At 38.0% G+C, this 14161-nt stretch overlaps 1 protein-coding gene across 4 annotated transcripts in view; it reads left to right on the top strand.

The window, feature by feature from the left end:
• Nucleotides 1–14161, top strand: part of ZRANB3 (zinc finger RANBP2-type containing 3) — a 301075-nt gene that overhangs the window by 103598 nt on the left and 183316 nt on the right. For 3 of the 4 annotated variants that reach the window (XM_070389710.1, XM_070389696.1, XM_070389716.1), the window contains one exon: nucleotides 13044–13062. In XM_070389710.1, coding sequence (XP_070245811.1) covers nucleotides 13044–13062 — 19 coding nt within the window. Of the gene's footprint in view, nucleotides 1–5612; nucleotides 5633–13043; nucleotides 13063–14161 lie in introns of those variants that run through there. The other variant, XM_070389700.1, reaches the window with a different exon arrangement.

Below are 14161 nucleotides of genomic sequence, written 5' to 3'. Positions count from 1 at the left end.
GTCCTATCTATTTTGGTCATTACTTTGTGGCATTTTATTTGTGTGGCTGTTGTCAATTCCCTCTCATTACAGAAGTAAATACAGGATATGATACAGCTTAAATATTAAGTAGACGGAAGTCTATTTTTTTTTACCATAAAATCCCAAGGCATCAATTTTATTTCTGCAAAATGATACCATCTATCAAATTAATATTGTTAAATTGAATTGTTTTTATTTTGTGGTTTATTCCTCATTTCGTAAATGTGTTCTCATTTTTAAAATATTTTCTAAAGTCTGTAAGTATAAGGAGTTTGTTCCTAGTTTTGGGTTTGTACTTATTTGACATAAATTTTTTAATTAATAATAAGGTTTTGGGAGAATATTTTCCTTTGAAATAAGTTTGATGATTACTCAAATATGAAGCCCTGCTTGAGGCATTCATTCTGAACCCAGTCAATATTTTAATGCTTCGTCATATGCTTTTGAATGTAACTTTCATTGCACACTTAGATAGAAGTGACTACTCCTGTCTTTGGCCTTAGTCTTGACCTTGAAAGGACTTCAGGTACACTTATTGCTAATATATTTGCATCTTGCTCAGATAAAAGGCCTAGCACTATGCCTGGTGCTCAAAGGTATATCTGGTGAATGACCAAATCAATATTAATGAATATCATGTGCTTGGTGGTTATTGAAATTTAAAATAATTTTTAATATGTCCTTCCACTAATTTAATATGTGCTTCCCTGGTGGCTCAGAGGTTAAAGCATCTGCCTGTAATGTGGGAGACCTGGGTTTGATCCCTGGGTTGGGAAGATCCCATGGAGAAGGAAATGGCAATCCATTCCAGTATTCTGCCTGGAGAATCCCATGGATGGAGGAGCCTGGTGGGTTACAGTCCATGGGGTCACAAAGAGTCGGACATGACTGAGCAACTTCACTCACTCACTCACTCACTCCACTAATTCAGCCTCACAGCTCCACAAGCTTGAGACAGTAATAAAAGTGCTCAGGCTTTATTAATATATAATTCAATAAATCTAAAATATAGGCTAAAAGGAATTTGTAAGCAAAAGATTATTTTATTTCCATGTTTTGAGAGAATTCTGTTTGTAATAAAACTATTTAACTTATTTCTCCATCTACCTAGCGATATTTAAGCATCTTTACTGTCTGAGCCACAAGGGGGCTTCCCCATCAATGGTGTACATGTCTTTATTAAGTAATTTTATTACTGTAAATAATTTTTACTACTTATAAATGGGGCTTCTCTGGTGGCTCAGCTGGTAAAGAATCTGCCTGCAATGAGGGAGACCTGGGTTGGGAAGATCCCTGGTAAGGGAATGGCCACCTACTCCAGTTAAGTATCCTTGCCTGGAGAATCTCATGGACAGAGGAGCCTGACGGGCTACAGTCCATGGAGTCACAAACAGTTGGATACAGCTGAGTGACTAAGCACACAAAGTCACTTTAGACTAGATCAGGCAGACCTGAATTACTTCTTATTTGCTTTTTATATGAACTATATTTTTGTTTTTAACTCCAAAATATTCTAATGAATGTTATTGTCTAATCCCTTAAAATTCTCCCACTAATTATTGCAGGAATATTCAACTTTTTTTGACCTGCAGTTGTATAAATAGTTACAAATAATTGTGTGAAAACTAACATGTGATATAATGGCCCAGGGGAAATTATTATACACCCTGAAAACAATAATAATTCTCTCAAAATAGCTTAGATACACCATTTTTTTAAACCCTAGGAGGATGCAGACACTATTTCCTGTTTTGCTCTTTATTCTTGAAAGTTACAGGGTAATTTTGTGCTAATGAAGTCAGACTAATGAAGCATAATATTTTCAAGATATTATCACGCATTAGGGGTTAGTTTAATTTTAAAAACTCATGAACAGGAAGAGCAATTCTTTTTGAAACTTCATTGGGTTGTTGGTATACACACAGATTTGTTTATACTCCCCCACATCTCTTATGTACCTTGAAATTATTACCAGACTTTTATGTCCTTCCTGTGTGTGATTGGTGTTTCATAATGGGTAAAAAGAACTGACACAAAAGAAATCACTAAATGTTATCTTAGTCTGTTTTTCAAAGTCATAACATGTACAGCAGATATGGGTTGCTTCATGTAAAATCTTTCTTCTCTCCTTCCCTGTCAACAGAGCCTAGAATTCTTTGGATGTACCTTCCATGTGTCTCTGAACATGGTGGGTAAGGCTATGTTCTCTGGAGCTACTTAGGATGAACCAGCAGAACGATGACATGAGTAGACTACACCTGGAAATCATCCCACCCTGGATTTCTCATTATATATTATGTGATATATTAATTCTCTTTAGTGGTTAAGCCATTTTGAGTTGTTTCTTTCCTTGCATCCTCATGAAAACAGTGTTTATAAAACCAGTTTTTAAAGTCGTCACATTTCCTTCCATTTTTAACGGCTAAATTGGAAGCCACTGTCCTCTGTTGTCTAGTCACTAAGTTATGTCCTACACTTTTGAGACCCCATAGACTTAGCAACCCAGGGACAGCGGAGCCTGGTGGGCTGCCGTCTATGGGGTCGCACAGAGTCAGACACAACTGAAGTGACTTAGCAGCAGCAGCAGACTTAGCCCACCAGGTTCCACTGTCTGTGGAATTTTCAAGGCAACAATACTAGTGTGGTTTGCCACTTCCTTCTCCAGGGGATCTTCCTGACCCAGGAATGGGACCCACGTCTCCTGTATTGGCAGGCTTATTTTTTGCCACTGAGCCACCAGGGAAGCCCATTGTCCTTTGTATCTTCCCTTTGTTCACTGCCAGTACTTACTTTTTGACAGTGAACATAGTTATTTGGAGTTTATTGAACAGAACTTATTATCACCATCATAACAGCACTAAAGTTTTTATGGTATCTTTTTATTTACAATGTATTATCTCATTTTATCCCAGCATAGCTTACTTGACTTGTTGTTCAGTCATTAAGTCATGTTGGACTCTTTGCAACCCCATGGACTGCAGCACTCATGACTTCCCTGTCTGTCACTATCTCCCAGAGTTTTCTCAAACTCATGTCCATTGGGTCTGTGATGCCATCCAATCATCTCATCCTCTCTCACCTGCTGCAGGGTCTTTTCCAGTGAGTCAGCTCTTCACATCAGGTGGCCAAAGTATTAGAGCTTCAACTTCAGAATCAGTCCTTCCAGTGAATTTTCAGAGTTGATTTCCTTTAGGATTAACTGGTTTGATATCAAACTTGGCTTAGTCATTTCATAAAACAGATGAGACTTAAGAAACTGGCGATAGAGGTCTAAGATATGTTTAACTATATGCTTGCAAATAAGCTTTTACAGATATGAGGCAGACCAATTTGATTCACAAACAAAATAAATGCTTCTGTTTTGTAGCTTTTGTTTTTAACAGAAATTTCTAACCCAAGGGTAAGAGTCACAGACTCAAATCCATTGTTTAAATAATCCCTCTAGAGGTTTGATTGTTTTTGTTTTAATCAAGTGCTTAATTAGCTTCAGTTTCAAATATAAACATGTATCCTATGCCATAATAACTTCAGGATATTCAGGGAAAAGTTCCAAAAAGCGGTTTTAAATATGCATCTATCTGGAGTATATTGTAAAAGCCTTAGGTGCAGATTTAGGACTTGTGTATGTGTGGTACTTAAAACTATGAGGATGAATGACAGCTTTAGGAATTTAAGAGGAGCACAAGGAGAATGTGACTGAAGATTGAACACAGAAGAAGTGGAGTAGCAGAGGAGGCACCAGGAAATGGGGCAGAGATGAAAGCTAGTAGGAGAATCAGGAGTGGCTGGGAGGCCCAGGAGATCTTTTCCAGAAAATGTTGTTCTACCGCAGACAGTATGAAAAATCAAGCTAGTTGAGAGCTGAAGCAGAGGGTTTCCTGACCACATATATTTACCATTTGTCAAAGCAAGAAATTTTTTTTTTTCTAATTTTCAACCTCAATTTCCGCCCCCTCCCCCCGCCTTTCTCTTTTATGTTGCATGTTAATATCATGTTACAGTATTATATTGTGGACTTTAGGGATTTTACATAAGATTAGGAAAGGTGTAAATCTTAAGTTATTAGTTGTGACACACATACATATCTATACACACACACACACACATACGTACATACTGTATTCACGTGCACACACGTATATTAACTTGTATTCACAGAGCCTGTTTCCAGAAAACTACACAAGAAATTGGTTACAGCCAATGTCTGGAACACCCTTGAGGAATAGCGATTGGAGGAAGGTTTTCTATTTTTGTACCTCTTAAAGCATGTGGATATAATGTATCCCCAAGTAAATAATATTAAAAGTAAACAAATAAAACACAGGCCATTTTATCATGTTGAACTTTGATAGTTATGGGGAAAGGGATTTTAAGATACGGCTCTAGCTAGAAAAATTGTTGTGACTTGCTTCTCTGAACTCCTGGCCCTGTGGCTTAGTCTATAGGGAATAGTGGGTGGGTTTATTAAAGTAACATTAAGTTGTTGTTCCGTTGCTAAGTCATGTCCAACTCTTTGCCACCCCATGGACTGTAGTGCACCAGGTTTCCCTGTCTTTCACTATCTCCCAGAGTTTGCTCAAACTCATGTCCATTGAGTCAGTGATACCATCCAGCCATCTCATCCTCTGTTGCCCCTTCTTCTCCTGCCTTCAATCTTTCCCAACATCAGAGTCTTTTCTAATGAATTGGCTCTTCCGTCAGGTGACCAGAGTACTGGAGCTTGAGCATCAGTCCTTCCAATGAATATTCAGGGTTAGGATTAACCTGGTTTTAGGATTGACTGGTTTGAACTCCTTGCTATCCAAGGGACTCTCAAGAGTCTTCTCCAGCACCACAATTCGAAAGCATCAATTCTTTGGTCTCAGCCATCTTTATGGTACAACTCTCACATCTGTACATGACTACTGGAAAAACCATAGCTTTGACTGTACAGACCTTTGTTGACTAACATTAAGTTAGCATTGGTCAAATATACCATACTAAAGGGTGATATGGTAGTATATTAACCATATTAAATTGTTATGGACGGTTTCATATGAATATCCAAAAAGTCAGTATTCTTCCTGGGATAATAGCCCACATCTGAGGTCACAGCATGCATGGTAATTGATTAAGCAGATTCTGTTTTCATGTACTGAGTCCTGAATTCTGTACTTCTGATTCAAAACAGAATTTGTTGTTCGGTCACTGAGTTGTGTCTGACTCTTTGCAGCCCTATGAACTGCAGCTCACCAGGCTTCCCTGTCCTTCTATGTCTCCTTGAGTTGGCTTAAACTCATGTCCATTGAGTCAGTGATACCATCCAACCATATCATCCTCTGTCGTCCCATTCTCCTCCTGCCTTCAATTTTTCCCAGCATCAGTCGGGTGGCCAAGTATTGGAACTTCAGCTTCAGCATCAGTCCTTCCAAGGAATATTCAGGATTGATTTCCCTCAGGATTGCCTGGTTTGATCTCCTTGCTGTCCAAGTGACTCTCAAGAGTCTTCTCTAGCACTACAGTTCTAAAGCCTCAGTTCTTCGGTGCTCAGCCTTCTTTATGGTTGAACTCATATCCATCCATGACTACTGGAAAAACTGTAGCTTTGACTCAATGGACCTTTGTCAGCAAGGTAATGTCTCTGCTTTTCAACTAGGTTTTTCATACAGAATTAGAGCATTAAGTTCTGAATGTCATCAAAATATTCTCTTGGAGAGTTTTTCTATTTTCTTTTTGACATGATTTATTCAAAAGAGATATGGGTGTTAATTATTGAAAAGGTATTTTGTTTTTTTTTAATATAAGGAAATTGGAGAAAAGCTTCCAGTTAAACACACATTATTTTGTTCTATGAGTCTTAGAAGAGAAATTTAGCTGGTATGTAGAGTGATTGTTAGGAAAGTATAATGCTGTTCAGTTTTCTCTTTTCTACCTGTATTTGAATTGGGGTTTAAAATAGCTAACACTGAACATGTACATCCATAGATATGGCTGCTGCAAATACCAGAATATATATGTCTTGATACTGTAAGTGGTGATTAATGTAAGGAGCCTCAAGGTTTTGGAAACAACTCAGTGAAATGGAAAGTTGCTTTTTTGATGTCTGCAGCCATGCTGGATAAGCTATGATTCAAGCAATTAACAATGAATTTGGAACAAAGAAATGTTATTTTTTTTTATGAAAACGGAAAACTGAACTGCTTGTTAAATTCAGATAAAATTGTATAGCTACTGGCATACCAAACCAGGTTTGACAAATAAAATGCATATTCTTTAATGAAGGTTTTCATTCTAGCTGTAGGTTAAAGTCCCTATAATATGGATTGTATTTGCTATTTCCCAGTGGGAGAAAAAAACTGTTTATATTTCCATAGATATAATGTAATTCTGTGTAATAATGTGATAATGGGCAGTCCTTCATTTACAAATGAAGTTTAGGCTTTAGTTTCATTCAGACATGATATAAAATTTCTATGAAGTGAGAAATTGGATTAGCTGTATTTTCACTTTTTATATTATGGTCTCCATCAGTCATTTTTATTGTTTTCCTTCTCAATGTTGACTCCGTGCCCATTGTTCAGGTTTTCAACATGTTATATGGCTACTTCCCTATTTTTAGTTTTTCTCTTGTTTTTTGCTACCAAAATTCCTTTCTGATTACTCTGTATCTGTTGCCTCCCTTTTTTTTTTTTTAAACTATCCACAATCCTCTCAACAAATGAGAACTGCAAGTGAGCTTACATATGAGCTTAGTATGGTGTCCTTTTAGTCATCCTTTGCAGCATTTGACACTGTTAACCCATTTACCCTGTTTTGAAATGTGTATCCCCTGGACTTCTTAGTCCCTGAACCTTGTTCTCTACCTCCATAAATATTTTTAGTTCCTTCCCTTTGCTTTCAGAATAAGAGTGGTTCCCAAGGTTGTAGGCATGAAAAAAATTCCTTCCTTTTTTTTTTTTTTTTTTTTTTTTTTTTACAGTTTTTGCAGGAGAACCCCATTCTTTTCTACTTCTTCTGTTACCATCTTCTACTTCTTCTGTTACCATCTTCATGCATAGCTACTTGACCATTTTTATTTGTTGTCTTAACTTGATTGCCAAGTGTCTGATCCACAGATGTTACGCTCATAGAGTCAGTGATTGGGTTATGTATAGTATTTTGTCTTTTTAAAATATCTTCTCTATTCCCTACTTTTCTTTTGAGCAGTAGTACTACCATATTTATGTGTTCCCCGTACAGAATAATTCCTTTAGACAGTAATCTCTACTCAGTCTCTGCCCTTCTTCTCTTTCCATTGTCTCCTGAACCCTTTCAGGTGAGGCTTTTGTTCCCTACTGTTCTATCAAAGTTGCTCTTGTCAGGGCTGTGAATGATCTCTTCCCAAATCAAATGATCAATTCTTAGACCGAATTTCACTAGACTTGTCAGCAGCATTTGTCATAGTTGTTCATTAGCGCCGTCCCAAAACAGTTTCTTAACTTGGCCTCAAGGTCACTACATTCTTCTTGTATCTTTTTATATTACTGGATCCTTCTCAGTTTCCTTTGCTGGATCTTTCTCCCTTTTGTGACCTCTTATTGTTGGAGTGCTCCAGGGCTTTCTGTAAGTAGCTCTCTTCTTCCTAGGTGATCCCATTTAGTCTCCTGACTTTAAATATCACCAGTTTGGTTTTCTGGAGCTTCCCTGGTGGCTCAGTGGTAAAGAATCTGCCTACCAGTACAGGAGATGTGGATTTGATCCCTGGATTAGGAAGATCCACTGAAGAAGGAAATGGCAATTTACTTCAGTATTCTTGCCTGGAAAATCCCATAGACAGAGGAGCCTGGTGGGCTACTTAGTCCGTGGGATTGCAGAAGAGTTGTAGACAACTTAGTGACTAAACAACAAGAACAAATTTAGTATTCTGCTTTAGAATAATTTTAGTACTGCCTCTCTCCGTTGTTACCACCCTTCAGTTTTGCACTTTCAGATTGCAGAATGAGGTCCTTCCACTTGCAGAGTCTTCATTTAGAATATACATCATCCACTCAATTCATGTATATATAGTTTCATTGCCAATCACATTTCCTTTTCGTCTTCTATCTTGAATCTGTATTCAGTTAGTTCAGTTCAGTCCCTCAGTCGTGTCCGACTCTTGGCGACCCCATGAATCTCAGCACGCCAGGCCTCCCTGTCCATCACCTACTCCCAGAGTTCACTCAGACTCACGTCCATCGAGTCAGTGATGCCATCCAGCCATCTCATCCTCTGTCATCCCCTTCTCCTCCTGCCCCCTATCCCTCCCAGCAACAGAGTCTTTTCCAATGAGTCAACTCTTTGCATAAGGTGGCCAAAGTACTGGAGTTTCAGCTTTAGCATCATTCCTTCCAAAGAAATCCCAGGGCTGATCTTCAGAATGGACAGGTTGGATCTCCTTGCAGTCCAAGGGACTCTCAAGAGTCTTCTCCAACACCACAGTTCAAAAGCATCAATTCTTCGGTGCTCAGCCTTCTTCACAGTCCAACTCTCACATCCATACATGACCACAGGAAAAACCACAGCCTTGACTAGACGAACCTTTGTTGGCAAAGTAATGTCTATGCTTTTCAATATGCTATCTAGGTTGGTCATAACTTTCCTTCCAAGGAGTAAGCATCTTTTAATTTCATGGCTGCAGTCACCACCTGCAGTGATTTTGGAACCCAGTTGTTTGATTATTTTTCTCAAATATTTTTCTTCAAATGGTTTGCCTAAGTGATATAATCTTGGTGATCTTGATTAGCTGCATGTCTCTTTGCCATCCCACCCACTCCAGTGTTCTTGCCTGGAGAATCCCAGGGACAGAGGAGCCTGGTAGGCTGCTGTCTCTGGGGTCGCACAGAGTCGGACACGACTGAAGTGACTTAGCAACTGGATATAAGATTCATGAGTTCTGCTTTCCTTTCAAGTAGTCTAGATTAGTTTCTGTTGTTTTTTAGTTTTCTGATGTTGATGATAAAAGTGCAATGCAGTTGTTTTTTTTCCCTTTATTGATAATTTTTCTTTCAGTCTAAATACTTACAAGGTTTTCTTTTTATTCATAAGATTAATGAATTTTATGAGGATGTGAGTAGATATTTGTCTTTTCTTTTCAGCTCACCCTGAAATGAGGTTCTCCATTTCAGTTATCCATCAGAAGTGTTTTTTTTAGCCCAAAGAAATTTCTTTAATTTTTGCTTCTCCTTTGTATATTGTGTCCTTTCTCCTTTTGAACAATTTTTCACATTAGTTTTCAGGTTCTGTTCTTCAAGTGTTTTTTCTTTGCACTTCATCTCATAGTCTACTGATTTAGCTGTCAGTAATAATCATCTTTTTAAAAAATTTATATATTCAATTTAGTTTGGAAATCATGCAAGGGAGTGTGTGTGTTTGTTGCATTAGAATTTATTTAGGTGCTATAACAATTTTTGTGCAGGTGTTTAGTCTTTCTAGCACTGCTATTTCACTAGATATATATTCTGATTATTTACTTGTATTCTGTTCTTTCAGATGATGGGGCCTCTCACATGATCAGTTATTTTTCTATGATTGTTATTGTTGTTGTTTAGTCGCCAAGTTGTGTCTGACTCTTTGAGACCCCATGGAAGCCCACCAGGCTTCCCTGTCCCTCATCATCTCCCGGAGTTTGCCCAAGTTCATGTCCATTGAATCGGTGATGCCATCCAACTGTCTCTCATCCTCTGTCGTGCTCTTCTCCTTCTGTCTTCAGTCTTCACCAGGGTCTTTCCCAATGAGTCAGCTGTCCACATCAGGTGGCCAAAGTTTTGGAGCTTCAGCTTCAATGATGACTGTTTCTATGACAGCTCATTGGAAATCAAGTCTGGTTGCTGAACTATTGTAAATAGCAGGACTGCCAGAGGTTGGGACAGATATAGTGCCTAAATTTGAAGGACAGTCAGCCCCACTAGAAGTACCTGAAGGAAGCTCAGTGCTCTTTGATGGACTTGAACTGTCCTGGTTTCCAAAGTTTGGAAGACCCACCTGTCTCATGTTAGGAGAATCCAGCATAACCAGAGGGCTGGAAGACAATCTTACAACTGAGGTCTTCAGATACTTAAAAGCCAAGCCAAGGCAGTGATCCGCAGCCATCAGTCGTGTCAATTGTTGCCCAGGGCTCTGATGCTATTTTTCAGTCGGTTAACCACCCATGGGGTGATTTAGCTGCCTAACAGTTTGCTCTGATGTTACTTCACTAGAGTCATAAACCTCATCTAGCAGCCTGCAGGTCACAGTAGCTGCTTAACTTTAGAAAGTTAAGAAACTTGGAGTTGGGCATAGAAAATAAGCCACAGTCAAGGTGTTATATTACAGACTATCCTTGATCCTTTCTCATTCCAATGCCTTTACATTCTAATGACTCTCAGATTTATTATATCAGTCCCTGTTATTCCCCTGACTCACATATCCCGTGCCCCACCCAACAGTACAACTGGGGTATCTAACGGATACCAGAAAGGCTATAGATCCAAACCTTTTTTTTTTAATCTTGCTGCAACTTGCAGGATCTTAGCTCCCCAACCAGGGATTGAACTCTGCCCCCTGAAGTGGAAGCATGGAGTCCTAACCACTGGACCACCAGGGAAGTCCCCCAAACAGAACTTTTGATTGTGACCTCCAAACCTGCTGTTCTCCCCACCCTTCCCTTCTCAGTGAATGCATTACCACCATTTTTTCACAGTTAATTGCTTAAGCCAGTATCTTAAGATTCATTTTTGACTTCTTTCCCCTGTTTCATATCCATGATATCTCTATCCCAATTGTTCAGCATATCCTATTGACTGTGCTTTCAAAATGTGTCTAAACTGACCACTTTTCACCAACTCTGTCTCTATCATGCATCCATATATTGTTGTTCCTCTCTTGTTCTACTTCAGGTGCCTCCTATCTGCTCTCTCTGTTTCTGCTCTTGTCCTCTATAGTTTATTCTCTAGAAGCCAGAGTAATGTTTTTAAAAAGTTAAATGTTGCTTACTTCCAAAGGATTCTAAGGAAATCTAGACTTCATGCCATTGCTTATGGCTGTCCATGGTCAGGACCTAAGGTGCTTCCAACCTTATTTTCTACCATTTGCCATGACTCAGTGCATTTTAATCACATTAGACTCCCTCCGTTTGCTTAACTACATCATAACCATCTTATCTCAGAGCTCTTGCATTTGCTCATTGCTTTGTTTAGAGTTCTCCTCCTCCAGATTTTCTCATGATTCCCTTCCGCATTAAATTTATGACAACTTATTCAGATCTGTTTGAATTGCTTTATCGTAAAGATTATTCCTGACCACTATATAAAGTAGAAACTCCCTTACTTCCCTATTCCACTTACCTTGTTTCAGTTTTTTTAATGGCACGTATCACCACTAAGATCATTTATTTGTTCATTGTCAGAAGTTCTTCCAGTCACCCTGTATGAGGAAAAACCTTTAAATGCTCTATCCCTAGGACTTGGGCTTCCCAGGTGGCTCAGTGGTAAAGAATCTGCCTGCCAATGCAAGAGCCGCAGGTTTGATCTGGGTCTTGAAGATCCTTTGAGGAGAAAATAGCAACCGACTCCAGTATTGCTGCTAGGGAAATCCCATGGAAGAGGAGGCCGGCGGGCTACAGTCCATGGGGTCGCAAAGAGTCTAACACGATTGAGCACACAAACTTATGGTAGTGCTAGTCACATAATGTTGTTCGGTCACTAAGTTGGGTATGACTCTGCAACCCCATGAACTGCAGCAGCCAGGCTTCCCTGTCCTCCCCTATGTCCCAGAGTTTGTTCAAACTCATGTCCATTGAGTCGGTGATACCATCCAACCATCTCATCCTCTGTTACTCCCTTCTCTTCCCTATTGAGTTACTTAACAGGCACTCAATAAATAATATATACTTCAAATGACATCTTTATCAAATTTGAATTGGATGTTAAAATGAAAAAGTAGGTATACATGTAAATCTTCCTGGAAATAAGTCATATTTTTCAAAGTATTGCTTTTTAGTTTTCTACTTTTCCAGCCTGTTTGGAAAAAATGTAATAAACTTGTTACTCTTGCATATGTTTTAAATTTCAGTTAGACTATTTATATTTTATTTTCCCATAAAAACTTAATATATAACCTACCATCTTTTTTTCATTTTAAGAACAAAATTCCATTTTACCTGTAGGTTATTTCTTAATAATGTATTTATTACCAAATTCTTAATTTGTGTTTTATGTTAAAAGAAAGCATGTAATATAGTATAATGTCAAGGCCGTTGGGATTAAAGGAATGAGAAAAATGCAAATAGGGACTTTTTCCTTTCTGATTTTTATAATATTCCAGTTTTTCTTTTTTTCCAAATTTCCTGGATATCACCTTGGTTAAGAGATTGGTTTTTCCCCTTATGATGTACTCACTGTCTCTAAAGGACCCCTCGTGATCTGGACCGTATCTGCTAGCCTTTGTTTTGTTCTTTGCTTTTTTCTTCTAATTATGACCTTAGTTTATGCCCCTCTCCTCAATTTCCAGTGGATAGAATTTACTTCTGTAGGTTAATAAGAAAGAATAGGGAGGAGAAAATTTAGTGAAATAATAGTAGAATACAAAATTCAGCTTGAAAGTGGCCTAGCATGTATAATATAGCATATATTAATATAATTTTTTGTAAAACATGTTAATGCACTTTAATACAGCATCTGTCTAATCTCTAGGGGAGACCAGTAAACCTTACTTACTGGTAAGGAGGGAAGTCATTGGTACAATCACTTGCTGTTTTGCTCACGTTTTCGAAGGGTCATTGTAGCTATCGTCATGGGTGGGCATTGGGAAACAGCGTATCTGAAACTAACAGTCCCACATAACCATATGCCGTTGGCAGCTGGAGAGTCTTGTAAGTCAGGAAAGGCCCTTATTCTTATGCACACTTATAAACACCTCTCTCTGGCTTAGTGCTATAATGTGTAAACTGTTTTGTGGCAAGCTACTTAACAACGCTTAATCAAAACTTTTTAAATGGTTGACTTTGGTAATTAAGACATTAATTTGGTTTTATTTTTATTTTTTTCCAGGTGTATGGTGGCTGATGAAGTAAGTGTTTTCATGATTTTTATGTAGTTTATAAAGTTCCCCAGCCAGTTTTTATTGTCTGCTATTTACCCTGTACTCTCTCTCATGTGACTGTGCATCTGCATATGGAGAGGAGAAAGGGAGGGCTTGGAGGAGGGTGGCAGGGCAGCAGCAGAGAGAATAAGAATGGGAAAGAGAATGTGCGTGTGTGTTTGTGTGTGCATGCATGCAGGGCATGCATTTGGAACATGTTAGTATTAACATTAGTGATCCAAAAATTCTGTATTTGTGGCCTCAGAAGAATGAATGCAACCCCAAACAAAGCTGAACTCTTCTTTACTTGTCAAAATGCTGCTTTCTTAGAACCTGGACTTTTAAGATTTTGCTCTAAAGATTATTTTTAATTGTTTTGTATAAGTGTGAAATGTACTATTCAAATGGTGTTTTATTGTCACTAATCAATTTGATACCTTTGAGTGGCATGTACTTGTATATACTCATATTCAGATTTTTCCACTGAAAGGGAAGCTCTTGCTAAATAAGCTGCAGTACTCTGCATGCATTCTAAGTAAATTTAAGTCAATAAAGTTCTGATTTTTTATATCATTTTGAAACATGTTTTCATGATATCTTTAATGATAATAGCAAAACATATACATTTAAAAATATGTCAGAGATGAAGAAAATGGATACTGAATTTTTTAAAAAGATATGTGAGACCATAAAAAATTCTCCCAATTAGCTATTTTTTAATTTAATTTACATGTAGACTCACCAATGGTGTATCTCTAGGAAAAAAGTAAATAAGAGTATAACATGCAAATGAATGCCAAGCAGAAGGTTGATATACGGCTTCTTGGTTCATGCTGACTTATAATTACTGAAGTTTTTAGTTTGAACTCTTTATAGACATTTGTTTAGACTAAATGTTACAGTTAGAAACATAGTCATTGCCTGTGAAAAAGTTCAATGGTGTAATTAAAGAGACAGGACATGGACATTTGGAAAAAAAGTAGAAATGTCTATTTTGGAACAAGATGAATTCCGAAAGAATCTACATAAATTTATAGATTTGAGAGTCCAAAATTACTAAAAGAGGCTTAGGTTTTTAGTCCCTGAA

This window comes from Bos mutus, chromosome 2, assembly GCF_027580195.1.
Source record: "Bos mutus isolate GX-2022 chromosome 2, NWIPB_WYAK_1.1, whole genome shotgun sequence".
Taxonomy (NCBI): Eukaryota; Metazoa; Chordata; class Mammalia; order Artiodactyla; family Bovidae; genus Bos; species Bos mutus.
This window is presented reverse-complemented; position numbering and strand designations above follow the sequence as displayed.